Source organism: Ostrinia furnacalis, unplaced genomic scaffold (assembly GCF_004193835.3).
Source record: "Ostrinia furnacalis isolate ACB-3 unplaced genomic scaffold, ASM419383v2 OfSCF1001, whole genome shotgun sequence".
Classification (NCBI taxonomy): domain Eukaryota; kingdom Metazoa; phylum Arthropoda; class Insecta; order Lepidoptera; family Crambidae; genus Ostrinia; species Ostrinia furnacalis.
In genome coordinates this window covers 19,521-43,215 of record NW_021131240.1, presented here as the reverse complement: position 1 = coordinate 43,215, position 23,695 = coordinate 19,521, and the positions used below count along the sequence as shown (strand labels likewise).

The 23,695-nt window shown below is 36.1% G+C and overlaps 2 protein-coding genes across 2 annotated transcripts in view; one reads left to right on the top strand and one right to left on the bottom strand.

Annotated features, from left to right (window-relative positions):
* NGR-A24 (neuropeptide receptor A24) overlaps positions 1 to 13,601 on the bottom strand; it is a 135,491-nt gene extending 121,890 nt beyond the window's left edge. Inside the window, exon 1 of the mRNA XM_028301841.1 lies at positions 13,217 to 13,601. The gene's annotated coding sequence lies outside the window, so the exon portion shown is untranslated. The remainder of the gene's footprint in view (positions 1 to 13,216) is intronic.
* LOC114350884 (uncharacterized) lies at positions 3,129 to 6,076 on the top strand. The gene is made up of 2 exons (XM_028301838.1): positions 3,129 to 3,206; positions 5,025 to 6,076. The coding sequence occupies exons 1-2, from the start codon at positions 3,129 to 3,131 to the stop codon at positions 5,847 to 5,849; spliced, it is 903 nt and encodes a 300-aa protein (XP_028157639.1). The 3' UTR covers positions 5,850 to 6,076.
* Positions 13,602 to 23,695: the final 10,094 nt, after the last annotated feature.

Below are 23,695 nucleotides of genomic sequence, written 5' to 3'. Positions count from 1 at the left end.
CAGATGTATTTATAGCAGTATTATGTTCTTCGACTAATATTCACAAGTTTAATGAATGAAATTATGTCATTTGTAAGAGTCAACGCCTTCTCATTTACTTAATTTGAACAACGGTCCTCTAGGTCTCTCGAAGAGATCATAGAGATAAGATTGCCTAAACCTGTTTTGAGATAAATAAATACTGTCTATCTATCTATCTAAATTGGGCCGTCTCTTTTGTGTACTTCTTTTTAAAAAACGCGATATGCCGCGTTGAAATCCGGTTTCTCTATTTTGGTTGAAATGAACGCGAAAATTTAAAATTGTATTAAAATTTAAAATTGTAAATTATATTATACTTCTTTCTTTTCTTTTCTTGTTTTAATGTAGAGTTCAATAAAGTGATAGGTAGATCTAGATATCTATCATTTCTAAGCCAAATATTAAAATGATATTTAAAACGTCAAGTATAAGTAGGTAATACATTATTTTGTTACTAACATAGGCTGAGTGAGAATTGTTACTAACACGATTATGAACCCCGGTCTGACAGTATTTTTTTTCAAATTCAATTTCTATATACCTATCTATCGGGCAAATAGTTCAATCTGTGTCAGCTCAATAACTATAGACACAATCTAATTTTAATTTTCCTAAAGTGCCGAAATGTATTGCAGCTTAATCCCTACATGAGTACCAATATGTGCGCGGAAATGATAAAACGATCCAATATGCATGAAGTTTTTAATCTCCTCGATGATGGACACGCCATAAAAATCTTTTATTTTTATGCGAGCACGAGCGTATGCGAAGATTTGATATCTACACATATGGGTATTATGCGAGGATTGCAAAAATAATAAGACTGTTTAGTATGATATCGTGATATGAATTGATGTTTGAAATTGATAAATTGATGATGACACTTTGGTGTCCTTTGATCACCCATGAATAAGAAATCCACTTTGATCGCCAAGATGATCAAATCCAGGTGATCAAAGTGGAATAGACCTAAACGCGTCTTTCAGAGATACCTAATCTAAAAAATATATAGACCACTTTTTACTAATAATAGCACTTTAATATCAACTGCGTATTTTAATAGTCAACAAAACTCTAAAATGCTAGTGCACCCTTGAAAAATATGCAGTCTTCTTCTTCATCTGCCTCGCCTTATCCCGTTACGCGGGGTCGGCTTTCCAATTATGCGCCGATACTGAGAAAAATACAGTTTTGTAACTTTATATAATGCACGAGGAGTCGACAAAGTTATTTTCTACAAAACCCGATCTCCCCTCCTCTTTCACTCATCTTAAGACGCTAGCATCAATGAAAGAGATGGATATCATTGAATACATTACGTTCGGAATTGGCCCGAGATTACCCTGTTATCTATTAACATAATATGAACTCAGATCGGACTGTCAAAACAGTTTGGGAACAGATGCCATGTGTAAACATCCATTTGTGCCGATTACCCTCAAAAACAAATAGATCAAGTTTCATTGATAACATCCTATCCTAATTATTTTTCGGCGAATATTAATTGCAATGACAACGGTGACAGGTCGTTTTGAGGTTGTTGCCAAGTGAATAATGTTTTAATTATCTCTAACGATGTATCTGAATGAACAACTAACAAGGCGTAATGGGTTTAGTAATAACAGTTAAAAAATAGAGTTCCTATAATTTTTGAGATGCTGAATCATTTAAGGAAGAAAGAACGAAATTCTGTGAAAGTCGCAGCTGCTCTACGAATACCTACTTATATCTCGGTAATTATGAACAGACGCGCCTTAAAACTATTTACCTTTACTGGTTAACTATTTCGTTTATATTTACTTATATGACAATTAAAATGACAAATATTTGCCCATTAAACACTTTACGTGCTAGCCACAATAAAGCGTAGCCGCACCTCGTAGCATGCTAACTGAGACTGAGGTTAGTTTAGCTTAACTTTTAAATAAATTATGATGCCTAATTAATAATTTTAAAATCACAAATTACTCAATAACTTATGTATAAAATGTCAGTGAAAAAACTTAATTAAACTATGGACTCTACAACGTTAGAGTTCACGGATTCATACCAAGATACCTCTAGATAAGTAAAAATAAAACAAAGACCTCCGTTCTCAGAATTTAAGCCTCTTTCCCACTGGCACATGTCACGATCAACGTGTTCCAAAAACAGGGCACACATTAGGCGAGATGAAAAATTGGAAACACCGCAAAGTGTAAGGAGTTTACGGGTCAAAGCATCAAAGAGACTCATCTCACATAAAGGCCCGTGGTTTTCTCATTTTCGTCACCTTCCTTTTGTTGCCTCTGTTTGCAAACCACGGCGTTTGGAATGAATGCCTTGTAATAAAGTTAGCTGCGGCAAATCTGAGGGATTCAAACTAGGGGGTAAGAACCTTGGGAGCATAATTTCGTAGACGTTTGCTCTATTTCTCGGAATACTTGAGATAGTGTCGCTATCTAATGGACGGCTTTACATCAAACTGTACACTGTAGCCTCATAAGCAGTTGTAATGTGTCATGTTATGTCGACTATCAAACAAAATCCTTTACGAAACATAAAGGAAGAGAAGCAAGGCTTGTTTGTATAAAATACTATACCTACTCAAACAGATGAATGTATAACAAGAAGCTCGACTTTGAATAAATTATAAAAAGATTTGGCTATTAGCCACTTTTTGTACATTGCTAATGTGTCCTCGGCTGAAATTAACAAATCTCGTGAATCATCTACGACCGAGTGCTCCAAATTATAGAGCCAACAGTAGCTGGTTCGTATTCCGCAGGGGACATGTCTGTGATGACTTTAGCATTTGCACCCACGAGTCATTGACTAATTTATTTCTGTTTGAAGTTGAAACTCAATACCTTTGACTACAATGGAAACTTTCCCATTTGCAGAATTATATTGATCACGTATGATTTTTAGTACCTACATTAATTATATTTCGTCGCTTCATTCTTTGATATAATTATCCCCTTTATCCTACAGGCAACATCGCACGACTTTAGAGAGTATCTCAATTGACTTAAAAAACATCATTCGTTCGGTTCACTCGTTCGGCCGTTAGCGCCCAGGTTCTCATTCCTTTTTCGTGCGAGGAAACGTGCGCACGCGCCGCAAAAATGCCGAAGCGCAGTGCACAAGAGAAATTACAACGCTACGAAAAAAAGATTAGGAAGTTATTGGAGAAAGAAGAACAAGTAAAACGCCGACGAATACGCTGTAGGAGATTCGTCAGACGATGAGGAAAATACAGGTACCTTCTACCTACCTATCATTATTGTATAGTGTTTGTATTTTAACGAATTTTTTTTGCAAAATACTGTGATGTAGTACATTTGAAACTTTTACAAGCTAAAATAATCATAACAATACGTTAATAATTACATTGCATAGTATACTTACCCACTTTAAATAATGACATTTATATTTTTGTAATCATGAAAAATCTTAACATTTACAACTAAATCGAGATTGACTGCGGGTCAATCGCGATATCATAATTAGCTGCGGGCTAATTGTGGATCATATTTAGTGGTCATATTCGTAGAAATTACATGCATTCTTAGATAGATGCGTGTTGTCTACCCCCTATTGTCTGCGGGACAATACAATNCTCCCCTCATCTTTCACTCATCTTTAGACGCTAGCATCAATGAACGGGAAGGATATCATCGAATACAATATTACGTCCGGAATTGGCCCGAGATTACCCTGTTATCTATTAACATAATATGAACTCAGATCGGTCTGTCAAAACAGTTAGGGAACAGATGCCATGTGTAAACATCCATTTGTGCCGATTACCCGCAAAAACAAATAGATCAAGTTTCATTGATAACATCCTATCCTAATTATTTTTCGGCGAATATCAATTGCAATGACAACGGTGACAGGTCGTTTTGAGGTTGTTGCCAAGTGAAAATATTGTTATAATTATCTCATTCCCTATACTTTGTGAGATGCTGAATCATTTAAGGAAGCAAGAACGAAATTCTGAGAAAGTCGCAGCTGCTCTACGAATACCTACTTATATCTTGGAATTATGAGCAGACCCTTAGCGCCTTAAAACTATTTACCTTTACTCGTTAACTACACTCGGCATCAAATAAATCGCACCTCTCGCGACAAGCACTTTCAAACGTATGCATCCCCACTTCCTACTAATATTGGCATCGTTTAAAAGCCTAGTTCTTAACTTCATTTCATTAAAGGAAAGGTTTTTACTCCAAAAATGTGTCGTTAGAAGGATCCAGAGTCACTTCTTCAAAAAATTGGTAGTTACGCTTGTGCCAACTTTTATGGTTAGAAAACTGTTAAGTTGGGATTAATCGCTATCCATCTGTTAAACAGGATACGTGTGATCATTATTTGGTTTTATAACCATTAAATTTGGTCTGATTGATCCCAGAGGTGAGCCCAAAATGAGGTCTATTTTCAAGTCACATTTATGGTATATGTTAATCACTTATTAAGAAATTAAACGTGTTTTTCTTATAGGATATTTATTGGGCTTTCAAATAGCACCAATATTGTTGGGGCACCATGATTGTGTCAGAAAAAAATCTTTGAATTCGTGTCGCGGAAGGTGCGGTTTATTTGATGTTGAGTGTATTTCGTTTATCTTTACTTGTATGACAGTTAAAATGATAAATATTTGCCCATTAAACACTTTACGTGTTAGCCATAATAAAGCGTAGCCGCACCTCGTAGCATGCTATGAGACTGAGGTTAGTTTAGCTTAACTTTTAAATATAATATGATTTTCAACCGACTTCAAAAAAAGGAGGAGGTTCTCAATTCGACCCGTATGTTTTTTTTTTTTTTCTATGTTTGTTACGCGATAACTCCGCCAATTATGAACCGATTTTCAAAATTCTTTTTTTGTTCGATAGGGTACACTTTTGAGGTGGTCCCATTGTCACCAAGTCAGGATCTGATGATGGGATCCTAGGGAAATCGAGAGAAACCCTCAAATTTTATAGGCACGTATATCGTTTTTCAAACTTTTTCTTAAGTTATTCATATATTTGCTCCNAACTCCTGAAATTACACTTGATGCTGAAATTCTTTCTGCCTTGGGAGCTTCAACATCTGACGTCCCCGATTTTGGAAATCAAATACACGACAGTTTAGCTAACTTATGGACCCCGCTTTTAAAAAAAGGCCTACCAAAAGACCAGAAGGAAACTCTTTTCAAAGAAAAGGATTACTTAATTCCTAGCAACTGTAAGCTACTGCAGGCGCCTAAGTTAAACGCCGAAATATCCGCTGCAGTGTCAGACGTGGTAAGAGGACGCGATAAAAAGTTTATCGGCTTTCAACAACAGCTCGGAGCGGGTACCTCGGCAATAAACAGAGCAATGGATACCTTGTTGTGTTCCGATAACAAAATACAAGCCTTAAAGTATTTGAGCGACGGCTGCCGCATCTTAACCGATTTACATTACGCCCTAACAAAGGATAGGATCAAATTGATTACACCCAGCTTGGAAAAGAACTTTTTACATGTCATACAAGACTCTGAGCGAGATGACACATTATTCGGCAATTCACTATCTGAAAAGATTAAAGCCAGTAAGGCAATTGAACGACAAGGTTCCCAAATAAGGAAACCATTGACGAATCAAAAACCAGCGAATGTTCCATCAACTGTTAGTCGCCCTACTCCTCAGGGAAACTGGTCAGGACCTCCTCGGTACCCGTCGAACAGGGGGGGGCGGGGAGGTCAGGGCTACAGGGGCCAGCGACCAGCAGTTCCTCCCAGGCGGACTTACCCTGCTTCGACTTCGAATCAGCTGAAGGGCTACAACCAGCCCCGACCCCGTGCACCGCCACAGTAGATCAGGTACACGCAGGCCGAATTAAATTATTCTTCCATTGTTGGTCTCGTATAACAAACAACCAAACTGTCTTAGATTGGATAAAATACGGGTATTCTATACCCTTTTGTCAGGAAGTGACGCAAAATATTGCCCCCAAGTCTAACTTCACTCCGGAAGAAAGACTCGAGATGGCTGAGGCAATTGATAAATTAATTGAATTAGGAGCTGTTTCACAATGTATTCCAGTTCAGGGCCAATACATATCTAATATATTCTTAGCCCCTAAGCCAAATGGCACAAAGCGATTCATATTAAATTTAAAATGCTTAAATAAATTTATTACAAGTACCCACTTTAAAATGGAGGATTATAGGACCGCTCTAAAACTTATACCACAAGGCGGGTTTATAGCTAAAATAGATCTAAAAGAAGCTTATCTCTTAATCCCAATAAGTGAAGACGATCGAAAATATTTAAGATTTAATTTCCAAGCTCCGAATTCAACTAATTTATGTACGAGTTTACCGCTATGCCCTACGGTTTATCTGTGGCACCCAGGGTTTTTACCAAAATAATGAGAGAGGTTATTGCATACCTAAGACAACAAGGACATAAATCTGTTATATATCTCGACGATATATTATGTATCGGCGATAATATCGAACAATGTATTGATAATCTACGAATAACTCTATCACTTTTGGAGTGTCTCGGCTTTGTAGTGAACTACGAGAAGAGCGTTTTAGCGCCTTCACAAGTTTGCACGTTTTTAGGTTTTGTATATGATACAAAACATTTTTCGATATCATTGCCACCAGAAAAGCGTTTGCATATCGCCCAAATGGTCCAAAAGTTCACAAAACTTCCAAAATGTACAATACGGGAGTTTGCACAGTTAATAGGTATTCTAATTGCAGCTTGCCCCGCAGCTAGGTATGGATTCACATACACAAAAGTTTTAGAACGCCAGAAATTTCTAGCTTTGTTAAAACATAACGATAATTATGAAGCCAAGATCCAGCTTCCTTCACTAATCTTAGAAGATCTAGACTGGTGGCGTGACAATATTTCAACAACGTTTTGTCCAATGCGAACACTTAATTATAAAAAAGAAATATTCACGGACGCTTCCCGTACAGGTTGGGGAGCGGTCTGTGACGGGAAAAAGGTTAACGGGAGATGGAAGCTTGCGGAATTAGAATACCATATTAACTATTTGGAACTTCTCGCAGTATTTCTAGGATTAAAAAGTCTTGTTGCGGAAATGGATCACTGTGCTATATTACTGCGGGTAGATAACACCACAGCAATCAGTTATATTAACCGCCAGGGCGGTATCCAATTCCCGCATTTAAATAGTTTAGCCCGGTCCATTTGGCAATGGTGCGAGAGACGTAACATTTGGTTATACGCATCATACGTCAATACTAAAGATAATTTTGCCGATGCTGAGTCAAGAAAGATCAACCCCGACACGGAGTGGGAACTATGTGACGAAGCTTATCAGTCAATAGTACATAGTTTTGGCTGTCCAGAAATCGACTTGTTCGCCTCTCGCAACAACACCAAATGCGAAATATTTACATCTTGGAAACCAGATCCAGATGCTGTCGCAATCGACGCATTTACAATTAATTGGCATTCGAAGTTTTTTTATGCATTTCCACCATTTTCATTGATTTTGAAAGTCATACGAAAAGTCATAGACGACAAAGCTACTGGTATCTTAGTTTTCCCGTACTGGCCATCCCAGCCTTGGTTTCCCCTCCTGCATAGTATTCTCGATTCAAAAATTATTTTTCTGAACCCACATAAGTATCTGCTCCAATCCGCTTTCAGGAAGCACCATCCGCTGCATCCAAAACTTACCCTGGGTGCCGCGAAGCTCTGCGGGCGGCGTTCGCACGCCGCGGCGCACCATCAAATGCTCTCCAATTAATGCTCGCGTCACTGTCAGACAATACCATCAAACAGTACAGCGTCACTTTGAAGCTTTGGTGGGAATTTTGTACGCTTAATAACATTCCGGTTTTCGAAAGTTCCAAAACATTAGTTCTGTCTTTTCTAACACAACAATTCAATTCTGGTTGCTCTTATGGCTCTCTTAACAGCCACCGTTCAGCATTGTCACTTTTCTTAGACGACAATATAGGCTCTGATGAATGTATTAGACGTTTATTAAAAGGGGCATACAAACTTAACCCAAGTCGCCCTAAATATACCACAACTTGGGACCCACAATTGGTCCTTAATCACATTTCTAATTGGTACCCTAACTTAGAACTGAACATGGAAAAAATAACTAAAAAGCTTACCATTTTACTAGCACTCTGTACGGCACATAGGGTTCAAACCCTTTCGCTTATTAAAATCGACAATATTTCTATAACTCAGACCGGTGTTAAGATAGCCATAACTGATATAATTAAGACTTCCGGCCCTGGCCGGGATCAACCCATCTTATTCTTACCATATTTCCAAGAGAATATAAACATATGCCCTGCTTCAGCCCTCAAAGATTACATTTTTGTCACAAAAAATATGAGGACCTCGAACGCAGATAAATTGTTATTAACCTACAAAAAGCCCCACAAAGCTGCAAGTTCCCAATCCATCAGTAGATGGATCAAGCAGTTATTAGCCGAATGTGGTATTGACGTGAACACGTTCACCGCGCATAGCACGCGTCACGCCGCTTCCTCGACCGCCCGCGCCGCGGGGCTCAGTATAGACGCGATCTGTAAGACGGCTGGCTGGACCAGTACTTCTACGGCGTTTGCTCGCTTCTATAATAGACCAATATTAAGCGAAGGTGATTTTGCAAACGCCGTAATGCGGCATACAAATAGTAATTAGTTAAATAATACTGAAGTCTTATTTATTATTTTTGGTTTTCATTGTATGAAGAATACAATATTTTTTGTTTGTTAAATTATCACAAATATAGTACTTAATTTAAGTTTGGTTATTATTTTAGAAACTTACCTTGCACTTTATTAGAACAAAACTTTTGTCTCTGAACATCTACTTTGTAAATAATTATATCAAAGAATGAAGCGACGAAATATAATAGATGATCAAACGAACTTGCAAGTGAAGTTCGATCGCTATTATATGAGTCGCTTCATTCGAAGATATACGAACCCTCCCACCCGTTAACCACACACGCAAGTGTGGTGTAACCCAAGGAAAAGTTTTGTTCTTTATTTACACTCTAAACATAATGAGAACCTGGGCGCTAAAGCCGAACGAGTGAACCGAACGAATGATGTTTTTTAAGTCAATTGAGATACTCTCTAAAGTCGTGCGATGTTGCCTGTAGGATAAAGGGACTACTTTGTAAATAATTATATCTTCGAATGAAGCGACTCATATAATAGCGATCGAACTTCACTTGCAAGTTCGTTTGATCATCTATANAAATTAAACTATGGAACCTACAACGTCAGAGTTCACGGATGCATACCAAGATACCTCTAGGTAAGTAAAAATAAAACAAAGACACCTCCATTCTCAGAAGTTAAACATCTTTCCCACTGGCACATGTCACGATCAACGTGTTCCAAAAACAGGGTACACATTAGGCGAGATGAAAAATTGGAAACATCGCAAAGTGTAAGGAGTTTACGGGTCAAAGCATCAAAGAGACTCATCTCACATAAAGGCCCGTGGTTTTCTCATTTTCTTCACCTTCCTTTTGTTGCCTCTGTTTGCAAACCACGGCGTTTGGAATGAATGCCTTGTAATAAAGTTAGCTGCGGCAAATCTGAGGGATTCAAACTAGGGGGTAAGAACCTTGGGAGCATAATTTCGTAGACGTTTGCTCTATTTCTCGGAAGACTTGAGATAGTGTCGCTATCTAACGGACGGCTGTACATCAAACTGTACACTGTCGCCTCATAAGCAGTTGTAATGTGTCATGTTATATCGACTGTCAAACAAAATCCTTTACGAAACATAGTAAGAGTAGCAAGGCTTGTTTGTATAAAATACTATAATCAAACAGATGAATGTGTTATACATTATGAAGCTCGACTTTGAATAAATTATAAAAAGATTTGGCTATTAGCCACTTTTTGTACATTGCTAATGTGTCCTCGGCTGAAATTAACAAATCTCGTGAATCATCTACGACCGAGTGCTCCAAATTATAGAGCCAACAGTAGCTGGTTCGTATTCCGCAGGGGACATGTCTGTGATGACTTTAGCATTTGCACCCACGAGTCATTGACTAATATCTCTGTTTGAAGGCGAAATTCAATACCTTTGACTACAATGGAAACTACACCATTGCAAAATTATACTTGATCACGTATGATTTTTAGTACGTACATTAATATAAGATTTTAAACATTCGCGTTCCATTTCAATTAAAATAGTAAGACACGGGTCTTAACGCGACGTTTATTAATGAGTTACATTATGTACTTACGGCTTTTACCTACATTAATAATAGGGACTAAGTCAATAATGATAATGCGAATCCATATTCACTATACGTCTGGCTCAACAATATGAATGAATGTTCAAAACATTTATTTGGTAGGTTTACAAATTATTTTCACGAGAGGCTTACAATTCCACCATACAATGCCACTTTTATACAATTTCAGATTTTTATTATATCTAGAAAATTCCCATTATTTAATTTACACAAATAATTTTTAATTGAAACTACACAATGCCTGGCAACTGTCATTTAAATAAAAGACAATCTGTTCCCAGCAATTGTGAAGTTTCAATAACCTACCTAAACTTTATTAGGTACCATAGGTCATAATATTAGCTCCTTGTCAGGTAAGAATGGGATATAATCATAATAATATGCTCCACACGTTCCTGTACTAAGACAATTTTCTCCTAAGCCAATGAGCTCATATTATTCCCTTGCACTTGGCCCATAAATTATTGGGTAAGGTACTGAACAATTTGCCTCGTTAGGACACGACGCGGCAGGCTTAATATGTTAGGACATGATAGTTTTAGACATATTATCAAAAGAGTTTATATACTCGCTGACCCATCGAATTTCGTACCGCCTGTGTTTATCAGAAATAATTTAGGATTCTAATGGTGAAAAAATTTTTCAAATATGTCTAATAATTTCGGAGCCTATTCAATACAAACAAACAAATAATCAAATCTCTCCTTTTATTAGATTAGTGTACCTAGATATTTTTATAGGTTACTCTAGGATAACTCATACAATCACAAAACTTTGATTTTCATAAAATTCTCCTTAGTTTGTGTTACTAGGTCGTTACATGAGCAAAAATTTTCAATTACAGTCCACTTTGGATCGTAACGCAAACAATTAAAAGACGGGGTTCGGAAAAACAATTAAGTTTTATTAAAAAAACGGTCAAGTTCGAGTCGAACTCGCCCACAAAGGGCTCCGTATTTTATGTCAAAAATTTAACTCTGATGTGCACTAGGCATTATTCTGTCTACTTACATAATCTGTGAAAATTTCATAACCGAATAATAAATTACGGTTCTACGGTTCATGCGATAGGTACAGCTCACTAATGCCCGTTTTCACCATCAATCCCTAATTTTTAAGTGACCCCTATGGTAACAAATAACAGCAATTTTGTTTACATAGGGATAACTTAAAAATTAGGCATGGATGGTGATAACGGGCATACTTAAGACAAATATAATGTTGAGGCATATTGATAATATGGTTCTGATGGCACCATGTGTACAAAAGCCAAAAATAATTGACAACAGGCCGACGTCGTAAATTTTTACTATAAGTATTACACCAATCAATTAGCCTTAATTACCTACCAATTAATTTTGGTTTGGCATACATGATGTTTTCTGTTCTCGTAAGTGAAATTAAATTACGAAATGAATATTCTCTGTAATTTCTCCTTTTAAATCTTAATTGATACAATTTTAGGAGGTTAGAAAATACTAAACGTTCTTCTATTTTATTCTCAGTAATTAAAAGCTGAAATAACTGTCCGTAAAATGTTTAGTCCTTTAAAAATGAAGCGAAAGTTTTGTTTTTTCATAAAAATATTTGGCAGCCAGTTACTAAACACCATTCAGAAGTAATTTACAAAATTAAAACTGTTTGTCGCGTCCAGCACGAAAGCACCTAACAAATTGAATGTCCATTTAGTACGTGATTCATTTAAACGACGACATTTATTTCTAAAATGTTTGATTTAAATATTTTGAGGCCAGAAATTGTTCATTAATTTTCTGAAAGACATTAGAAGGTCCCGGTATCGTGACAATGTGCAATTAAGTTAAAATATTTGAAATGTTGGACTTACTCCTAAATAAAATTGAGCTAAATAAGTCAGTGAAATAAATAAAATCTTGCTGCAAAATAAATAAAAATTTTTGTACTACTAAATATTTAGTTTTCATATAAATATAAATATAGAGTATATTATTATATAAAGAGTAGTTCAAGCAGTCTATCACTCTTTTGCTAGACTAAATTGGTTATGACAATTGGAAAAAATCCCATATCTGCAAATTTCCTTCAACCACACATCAACTCTGTCATTAGAAAAGCCTTAGATAACAGGGCATAGAAAATGTACCATGTTGATACGCAAGGAAAAACTGAAATATTATTCTTCAATTTTATTGTAACTAAAAGCAATCAGATCAGATTTATTTACTAGCATACAGCTCAAAAACTGAACGCATTGCACTTAAATTTGGCACGGTGATATGACTAATGCATCCACTAAAAAAACGATTTCCCAAAATAAAATACATAAAGGTAGTACAACAAAGTACATACACTAATGAAGTTGCAGGACAAAGCTATTGTATTATTTAATCAAAAATATGACTGTTCCATGCACGTGTTTATTATATTCGTTATAATAAATTATTCTCTTCCTACTCGTTATTTAATCAGCTATTCATTAACTTATTTCATTCATGGACAGCTACTCGTTTATAAAAATAAAAAAAAATTGCAACTAGTAGCTGATAACATGAAATGATAATGTTAGTCATTGTGCTCGTACTAGTATCAAAAATGTGAATATTTGAAGTTTCTATTTTAATGGGTATTGCTATTTTAATACCCTTTTCAGATTTTTTAATTTCACTCTTTCAAGATATTTGTTGTTCGACAATCATATCAATAGGATGAGAATTGGCATGATACCACCTCTAATAACTTTGGGACTAGGCCCTAGAAAAAATCATAAGAGCGCGTTAGATATCAATTAAAATATGGCGCGGTATGATTTATTTTTGTTTTTCATGTCCAAGTGAAATTCGTTATCAATTTCGATCATGCATCATCATAAGAACATTAACTTACTCTAAAAACCTTAGAAATAAGTACCTACAATATTAAATTCTGGATTATTAAAAATACTTTGTAAAAGATAATCACAAACCTCAATATGCCGCGGAGTTGCTTCTTGTTCAAAAAGTTTTGAATTCTTGTTTGAGATACGACATAATTTCACACCGTGTCAAGTTCATTCATTATTACACCAATGTACACTTTGTTCACAAACTTCCGAACTGCGAAGAAATTAACGACTCAATTTGGGATCAACACGAAATAATTGATAAAACACCGTCAAAGTTTCACAAGAAATTGCCACTGAAGTTTGGAGGAAAATTGGCGGGAAAATACTTTTATGTCATCCGAATAACACAGGTTTACGCGCCATTGTGCATAGATAAAAAATAATAACTTTTAAAAAGTAAACTTTATCGGCGAAGGAGTAGGACGGGCGCGCGGCCAGTGTCTCGCCGACTCGTGTTGGTGTACGCGGCGTCGTTGACATACTGCCTGCCCTGCGCTCGCCGATCGTGGATCGAGCTTCGAACATAGGTTCGCGCAACGTAAAACTTTGGCAAATAGGAATTTACAATCTACTTTGACAAAATCTCATTTTTCTGATTTGATTTNTTTGATTATAGCGACCAAGTAATTGATATAACCAAGTTTGTAATGTTTGAAAATTGATGAAAGAGCTTTCCGATACTCATTCAAAGGACGTTTGTTAAAACGTATTGAGATATTAATTTTATAAGGAAATTATGCCACACGGTATTTTTTTTATAAAAAAAGTTAAGTATTTCCATGTTTTTTAAAGTTTTTCATTAAATCGTAACTCAAGATAATTAAGTAATTGTCTATTATTAGACTCATCGCGTAAGAAGAAAACAGTTTTTCGTAATTTTCTACAAAGTTCTTAATACAAACATGAGGCCTACTCGTAGTTTATATTTGCTCCTCCATTTTATTGATCTCCCGCAATGATGGTACTCTACCACCACCATAAACGTTTCAGGCGTACTATAACCCATAAACAAAATCACAAGGTACACTAGTCAGCAGAGTAGTAATTTGCCAGACATAAACAAACTCTAAAACGCTTCAACATGAACCAGGGATGCAGTTGCCAGTTCCTAACTTGGCAGGGTTGCCAGTGTAGGGTATTTTCCCTAAATTCATGGAAATATACATAGTTTATTAACAGATTAACCGGCCAACATTTACACATACTTATTAACTTTTAGAAAGCTTCGTATCTCCCAGCACCAAGACTTAAAAGTTCTTAAAAATACAAATGTTACTTCTACAAGTTTGTTCTTACAATGTTTTAATGTAATTCGACAAAAAAAAATAGATATTTTCATAAGTATCTAAGTCCGTACATGTGAGATGACTCACCTACGTACCAAAGAAATATGTAGGTAATTTTAAATAATGTTATTCATCGCTTCATTATGAATCAACGTAAGTCCTCAAATTTTATGAATACCTACTTCATCCGCGAGGTATGAATTAAGTACGTATCTTTGTCTCTCTCTCTCTCTAGGATAAAAATAAATTGGATTTTATACTTTTTCCGTGGAATTTCTTTTCGCTCGGTTGGCAACCCTTTATTGAAATAGTTCCCTCTACTCCGGTCACCGATAGGTACTGAGAGCGGCATCAACTTTGCGACTGAGATACTGTCTGACGTTTATTGAATACTTGCAGTTTTAGTCGAATGCTCTGCGCCAGTGGAAACTGACAATTTTGTAATTAGGTCCCTTCTTCGTCGCTACACTCTTGGCAGAGTGGTGGTAGTCGTGGAGGCAAGATTCACAATCCGTCGCCATTCCTCCCGCATTGCAGCCTTTCTTGTACATTTGTGAAGTGGAACATTGAGTGGGATTTTAACCTGTGTTACCTGTGTACCTACCATGAGTTTACGTTAGGTGTGCTCGCTAGCGAGTACGTCAAAAATCTCTATGAAGATTTTGTTTCTTGAAAGTAGCCGCTAGGGGCGCTGAACAATATGTCATACAATTAATGTCATTTTTTTACGCAGTCGTTAGCGAGTATCTACACCTAACGTAAACTCATGGTAAGCACACTGATCGGTCCAGCGTATGGGCGACTCAATCAGACGTAGCTGTCACTACTAATACTTCTCAGAAATAATTAGTCACTTTATTTTTTAGTTTACATTTTATAATTTGATACAAAAACAAAGTAGGTACCTATAGTTTACTATGAAATGTTCAGACTCATTTCGTTTCACAATTTAGTCGTAAAATTACAATTTGCTGACGTTAATTTGGTCAGATAGTGAAGTACAGATTATATGTAAAGGTCACTGCATCATAATCAGTAGGCACAGTTTACAGCACTATATTTTTGTTGGAATATAGCAACTATTACAACTACTTAGATGCTACAGTTTAGTAATTCAGATAAGTCCAAAAATAGGTGTCAAAAAATAAAACTTAAAAACAGAGTTGTTGCGATCAAGTTTTTACAAAAAAAAATTTTTGAGTTTTTGTTCTGAGGTTTCAATGAGGCACTACTCACTAAGTTCAATCATTATTTAATTAACAAAAGTACTTAACTAGAATGAACTAAAAAGACGAGTGCTTTTTTTCATATGTAGGTACGAGTAACTCAAGCCAAGATAAAATAAAAATAGATTTCAATATCGTATGGGTAAGCAAGTCACAACCTATACAACAACACAGCTATTCCAAAAAGGTTAGCTGAAGTTTTCAGGTACGTAAGTAAACATGAAATTCAGTAAGTAAAATGAAAGGCATTCATAGAGTTCCGTACGAGTATTGAAAATCTCTAAAATTTTAGTTTGGTTGGCCGTCTGTCATAGGAAAGTTCTAAGAATTTGCTACTACTAATATATCTAACTTAAAAAATAATTGAGATATATTTTTTTCCTTATTTTTCCTAAAGTAGTCATGACTATGTTCATCCTGCGGCGCCGGCTTATCCTTGTATTTTGGGACACGTTGTATAAAGCGATACAAGTGTACGGAACACTGCAAGAAAATATAACTCACATCTGACAGAATTTTAGGTTTATAAATTCAAGCTTTGGCGGCGAAGCAGCCTGTCTTAAACCTTTTGGCTACGTTGTAATCATGCTTCGTTTGGCCAAACATTTTAAAAATATACACGAGTTGATACTCAAAGAGTTTTTCTCCGAAATATGAATTTGCACAAATGCAAATTTATTTTCTTTAAGACATTCTGCCAGGTAGATTATTACTTTTTTCATTTGCTGTAATCAGCCTGAAATACAAATTTAATAAGACGTTCATAAACTCTCAAGAGGTCTCTCTGATCAGCGGTTAAAGTGGAAGAGCATCCCTGAGGGTCTAGATTTGTTTCCCTACCTTGGTACATGTAAAAAGCCTAAACCTGTTCTCAATTTAATTAGAACTAAATTAGAATCAGCCTAATTTACTGAAAAATGTATTAAAGTCTTCTGGGAATGACGTAATAGACCTCAAGCCTGGAGACAAAAAATTGGCAAAAGACATGATCAATGAACATGGCCCCAACCTAGAATATTATACTAGAATACAAAACACTAATGATAGCTTACATAAATTCAGTTGGGTTCGCCACTGATCGGGCGCCTTATGCGCTCGATACGGCCCGATCGCGAACGTCGGTCTTCGACAGACGCACGCCAAACGGCTAGAGTACCTTTTGTGTGCTTACCATGAGTTTACGTTAGGTGTGCTCGCTAGCGACTGCGTAAAAAAAATGACATTAATTGTATGACATATTGTGCAGCGCCCCTAGCGGCTACTTTCAAGAAACAAAATCTTCATAGAGATTTTTGACGTATTCGCTAGCGAGCACACCTAACATAAACTCATGGTAGGTACACTGTACTCGCCACTCTGCCCGGTGAAGCTGGAAAAGCTTCTCAAGCTACCAGCGCGCGTCCCTTCAAAAAAAAAAAACATAAATTCAACAAAACCAGTGCTTACCTAACATTTTCATTAATTTTTAAGAAATAAACTCTCTGCAAAGCATTTTTGAAGTAACAACAATGGTTCAGTGTAGGTACCTATTCATTTCATTATTTTCAGGCTACTAAGATAAGAAAATTTAAAGATACTCCCACAGCTTTGACACAGAATAGGAATCACAAGTTTTAATCACCTGCTCGTAGGTATATGACGATTTACATTGTTCATGTTAATGAATGCGTACATAATGCTTAATTACAGAGCAGACAGATTTCGTAGCTCAAACGAACCATGCAGGAAAATCTGCAGTATTATGTATAGAATATTAACCAGGCCTATTTGTATAACAACAATGTAATATTCGAACAATGCCATCATCGAAATATTCCGACGATCCGTTTATGTTTGCGTATTTTGGTATAATCACGTCTACACGGCTTTACGCCTTCTTTGTTTTCGTTCGCATGGTTTGAGAATACTCAATTATTGTTGTTTTATCGCCATCTCGCGTAGGAATAAACGATGATGTTGTAACGGTAAATTGTTTATACTATGTTGTCGGTGAAATTATTTTAGGCGCATATTTTATCTCGGTGTAACACCAACCAATTTTTATATTTCTTCCGATATTCTTACTTACTTACTTAAATATAGAATAGCTTCATGCTGCCGTTCTGCTTTACTTTCAGGGACGTTGATTTGGGTGACAGAATTTTTAATATCCGCGTTCGATACGATTCGAACCAAAATCGTATGTTATGATGTTTTAGATGAGAAAAGATGATAAAAAAAAACATATTCTCCAAGTTATGTTGAAGTTTTAGTTTTGTTTATTTATTTAGAGTTGATTTAAGAATATGTCAGATAAACTATGTATTTGACATGTTCTTAAATTACAATTTGGACCAAAAGCTACTTCATTTTGTTCATCTTTCTATTAAGTTTATTGAACTTCTCAACCTCTCAACAACTTCATATTCCTTCATACTAAACCCTCGTATTCGCTCAAGTGGACACAACTTCCAATATCCGAATGCAGTGTATTACTATTATTAAACCTTATCGAGTGTTTATACTCTATGGTTGGCGGTATCCTGTAACCGCTCTTAATGGAAAACGTCGTCTTGACCGCGAAATGAGAAAAGTTTTACCGTACTGAAAAGCTTAGGTAGGTACTAACGTATTTGTGCTTTGTTTCAGTATCTGAAGGGTAATAAACCTGTAATAATACCTAATGATCACCTCGTTAAAAACTTGTGAACGTGTGTGTTCATGTGAGTACGTAAAAGAAAATGGCCCGTGATAGAAATAAGTTACGACTATAATAAGTTCTGTCTGTAAAAATATGTTAGAAACTAACATAAACAACTTCTATTGTAAACTGTTTATAATGTATGCGCGAAGTACTTATATAATTTTTATACCTACCTACTTGTTATTATTGAACTTTCATCATTTCAGCCATAGGACGTCTACTGCTGACCATAGGCTTCCCCCAATGCTTTCCATGTTGATCGGTTGGTAGCAGCCTGCGTCCAGCGCTTCTCTGCTACCTTTATGATGTCGTCGGTCCACCTTGTGGACCTATTTATTGAACCTTAGAAGACATTGATGTTGAATTCTTATAACACTCTAAAGGAATCTCTAGCAATAATTCAATGATACGGATTTTGAAAAGCCATAAGAGACACAGTGACGCCTTATAAAACTTCTTTCATACTTTTAAAAATAAATGTGGCAATTGATACAACTGCTGTACAGTTTGTGTACCGTTTCAAATAAAGAGATTATAAGAATTCTAAGCTCTTAGAATTAATTAGACTGAATTAGTAATAAGATAATCCGGGACTATAATGGGATTATAGCTGGTTAAGACGATAATATTAATTGTAGGATCTCTCCCATTAATAGTAATATTTTAACCCTTATTTTACCATTGATCCTTTTAGCTCCATTCTATGGCGCCTTAATATTTTATACATCGATATCTGCTTGGAAAGTTTATAGGATCGGACCAGTACTTCCAGGAATATGTGATAAATTCAAAACCCAATCCGATCAGTCAAAGCATTAGATAATAATGAGAGCCTGTGAAAAAAAAAGAAAAAAAAAGTTAAAAGTACTTTTGACTAGTTAAAAGTTTTGACTGTAACATTTAAATTGATTTTGATAAAATAGACAATGGTTTTCGATAAGCGCAAATAAAACGATAAATGTTATGCAAAATTAAAAATATTTTATTCTATTTTGACCACTGGTGGCACTTATGAATTGCATGCAATAGTGCATTTTCTTTGATGTCACTGAATATACTAGAGTAAGATATTTTTCATCCATCTATACTAATATTATAAATGCGAAAGTAACTCTGTCCGTCTGTCTGTCTGTTTGTCACTCTGTCTTGCTTTCACGCCTAAACCACTGAACCGATTTTGATGAAAGGCATAGATAGTTTGAGTCCCGGGAAAGGACATATGATAGTTTTTATCCCGGTTTTTGAAACAGGGACGCGCGCGTAATAGTTTTTCTGTGATAGACAAAATTCCACGCGGGCGAAGCCGCGGGCGGAAAGCTAGTTATTTATATTTGGTAGAGCACGCATTTACCACTAAATGTAGACCTGTTGTTTGTTACGCAAATAAATTGTCATTTTATTCACTTTCATTTATAACACATTAGCAACTGAAGTGTTCCGTGTAATATTAATCCCATTTCCGTCAGAGTTGTAGGCGGTGAAAAAATTAATTCACGAACATTAGGGCGGGGCCTCACGCGCGGTTCCGAACTTCTCGCGCCGTGACCGAAATGATGTATGTTCCGGCGCGTGTTAGGCCGTGTGTACACAGCCGCGCCAATTACTGTGCGCGACTAAAACTGTTGATACTGAAAATAACGGTACAACTGTTAGTTTAATGGTGGCGAGCATGATGACAGATTAAATAACGCATGAGNTATCCCTTTTTTTTTTTTTTTTTTATCCACAACGAGGAAGCTCTTGGCCTGTATCTCACCTGATGGTAAGTGATGATCATACATACATACATAAATACAAGTGGACATAAATAACCAGGGACATAAAAATATCCTTGGACATTTTTACATTGTGCCTCTAGTTCTAAACTAAGCACTAAGTACTGGTACTGGTACTAGACAACGGATATGAACATACTTAAATACTTTTTTTTACTCAAATGCAGTACCTGGGGCACAAATAAATACCATTGTCGTTATGGTATGGTAATCGTTCTTTGGTATTAAAAACAAAACAGACCGGCTACGGTTGTATAAGGCCTACGACTACGATTAACGTTATGCGTGCTCATATTATAGATCTTGATGGCAATATACTTCCAAAAGTACATTACTTGTCAGTACAAGATTATAATATGAAGCGTTTAAGAGAACGTTCAAAAATATGATGGATACTTCATACTCTACCGCTATTACTATTTCATGCTACTGTAATTCTTTGATGACTTCTTTTAGTCATATTTGATTTCAACACGATCCCATTTAATTATTGGGAAAAGAAGAAAAAAACATTTTCTTTTTTCACTGCAACAGGCCCTCAGTAACCAAGTAGAAGGTATTTCAAATAAGGGCCCTCTAATTCAATAAAATGCAAAGGGCCCTTTGGAAACTGTGTTAAGAGTTGTCAGGGAAAATTGACCTTAGGTTTTGATAAAGTGCTCTCCCAAGAGAAGACTATTAACCAATTTCGTATGTGTCCAATCGCTTCCCACATCAGAAGGCAACATTATAACCTAATGGGTTAAATAAATTTCCATTCATTACGCTTTAGTTTGACGAAATTTTCGTCATGAATTTTAACTGTATAAATAAAGCTGTTTAACCCGGCGTCAATGACGCTGGGTCATATTGACCCGAGGCATTTTCAAACGTTCATAATTTTTTTTTGCGTCCATTTTGTGGTTCGAGCGTTCGTATAGCTGGAGATAAAACCTCCCTAAATCCATTCCGTTAGTTGACGTATTGTGACTCCGCTTGCGTAGCGAGATACACAGTTTACACAGGCTTCAAATTAAAACGGGTCATTATGACCCGGCGTCATCGGTGGCGCGGTGATTTTGTGACTTACTTTTATTCGCTTATTTTGTGTTTAGTGCTAGCTTATGTTGTTCTTTTTTAAGTTTTAGTCAAAATGTCTTTGTTAAATGACCCAGCAAGAATGTAGCGTTGCTAGAAGAGTCGGATTCCGAGATTAAAGAATTTCAGGCTGTAATAGCCAGAACTTAGAAATGGCAACGAATGTGAAAAAGACGCAAGTAATGGGGACTCAGTCTTTGGATAATCTCGAATTTGCATTAGTACGACGCCGGCAAGTGCGTCATGCCATATTTACATGCCCAGACCATTTGATTACATACTGCACCAGTTGCAGCAGTTCCATGGCTCTGAATGATGAAGTAGGAAACTGATCTCATTGTATCTGCATATAAAAAGTTGATTTTATCTCTTTTTCACTATATAACATTGTTGATTCCCATTTATACTAAAAATATTTACCAAAAACAAAAAATATAGACTCAAATGTATTTCTATACGTGATTTTTTCATGTTTTGTTTAAAAATTTATAAAAAATTATTTATTTCATGTATTCGTTTTATTTTTGTTTTATTAGCTCAGTAAAGAACCCTATATACATAGACAGTAATTAAAATTAAGATTACTTGTACAATTTCCTGAAAAATGATCGATGAAATGTGGGTCAATATGACCCGGGGTCATCGTCTTTGCAATTATTTTCACGTCATTGGCGCCGGGTTAATAGTGTTTTGTAGCATAAATTGTAAAGAAAAATAGAATGTTATAAGCTTTTTCAAATTACACATTTATTTATAATGTACTTTATAAATAACAATGGTTTATTTCTAGAATGTGTACTCTGGATCTTACACAAATGGTAGAAGAGTGGCCTAATTCACGTATTTTGAAACAGTCAAAATGTCGTTGACGTTTAGAAGTCATCCTATTGAAAAACAGTCCTAAATCCGTATCCATGTGTCATTTTGATAGAACTATTATTCGATGGTCGCAAGTCAGAGATTTGTCATTTGATGTTTAATCACTGTCATATATCCGATTAAACCAAACTTCAAAATAGGTAATAGGTGAATACCGCGGAAGCAACGATGGAAACGCATAAAAACGATTTTTTTTATCCACAACGAGGAAGCTTTTGGCCTGTATCTCACCTGATGGTAAGTGATGATCAGGCCGAAGGTGGAAGTGAGCTTCACCCGGAATCCTCAACCACGGAGGAACTGGTTATCTTACCTCTAACTGCCGGAAAACAACAATGCTGTTTACATTGTTGTTATGGCGACAGAATTAGGTAAGATGGTGGTAGCTAGCCAGGCGGACTTAGAGCACAAGCACTACCACCATCAATCAAACCGAACAAAAAATTCTGCCTCCACTGGGAAACGAATCCGGGACTTCTGAGAGGCGGTTAAATAGAAACAAAATCTGGCGATTAACACGTGAATACGAAAAGTGACTTCAGCGATCAAATTGCTTGCATGTCGTTGAAGATTTGTTACGTGAATTAGGCCACACAGCATATAAGCTGTTGTTGTAGAGTTCTCAGACCTAAAATATAGTAATTTATAAGCTAAGTACTTTTAAAAAACACAACGTCAACGGCAGCTCTATCGATGTCACGTATTTCGATCCGTAGTACTATAATAATCATACCTATATTAAGTTATTACTATAATATGTATTATTGAATTGATTACCTACAGCGTGCTACAGCGAAGCAGCAGTATTTTTGTGGCAAGAATAGCAAGGTTTATACGTTTATTTATCCACTCACAGGTCTGAGTTATGTGTGTGTAGTATAGAGTTGTAAATGATATCGTTAACTCCCTAATTGCCTCATGGGACCACTAATTAAAATAACTTACTAGTCCGAATATGACCGCAGGTTTTCGCAAGTGTAAACTAATGTTTAGGCCGAATGTGAGACTACCCTCATTATTTTAACATTTAGTTAGGCACGAGACTTTTGGCGAAACGATGAACTAAATGGTACTCTCATATTTGACTAAAATGATTAAGTAATGAAAAGTCTGACAAATATAATAATTATTTCGTTCCAGATTTCAGGATGAGCGTTTGTGAATTAATTTTTCTTAGCGAATGTTAATGGATAGGTAATAACGAAGACTTACGTTGCGAAAAAATCCTATTTTTTCGCTACGTACCATACCATAGGTACCTATATCAAATTATTGCATTGGCATCATTTGCATAAGAGGAGTAAACCCTAAAATCGCGTGCGAATCGACTACTTCGAGAACTAGTAAACTAGCGAACTAGCGAAAAAATCCTATTTTTTCGCTACGTACCATACCATAGGTACCTATATCAAATTATTGCATTGGCATCATTTGCTTAAGAGAAGTAAACCCTAAAATCGCGTGCGAATCGATTCCTTCGAGAACTATTAGTATGAGATTACTAGTTCTCGAAGTAGTCGATTCGCACGTGATTTTAATACTTTTAATACAACCGGACGAAACGCCTACTAAAAAAATATTATTATTGAAAGGGGTCGTTTCGCACATTCGTGCGAACGATTTTCGTGCGAAAC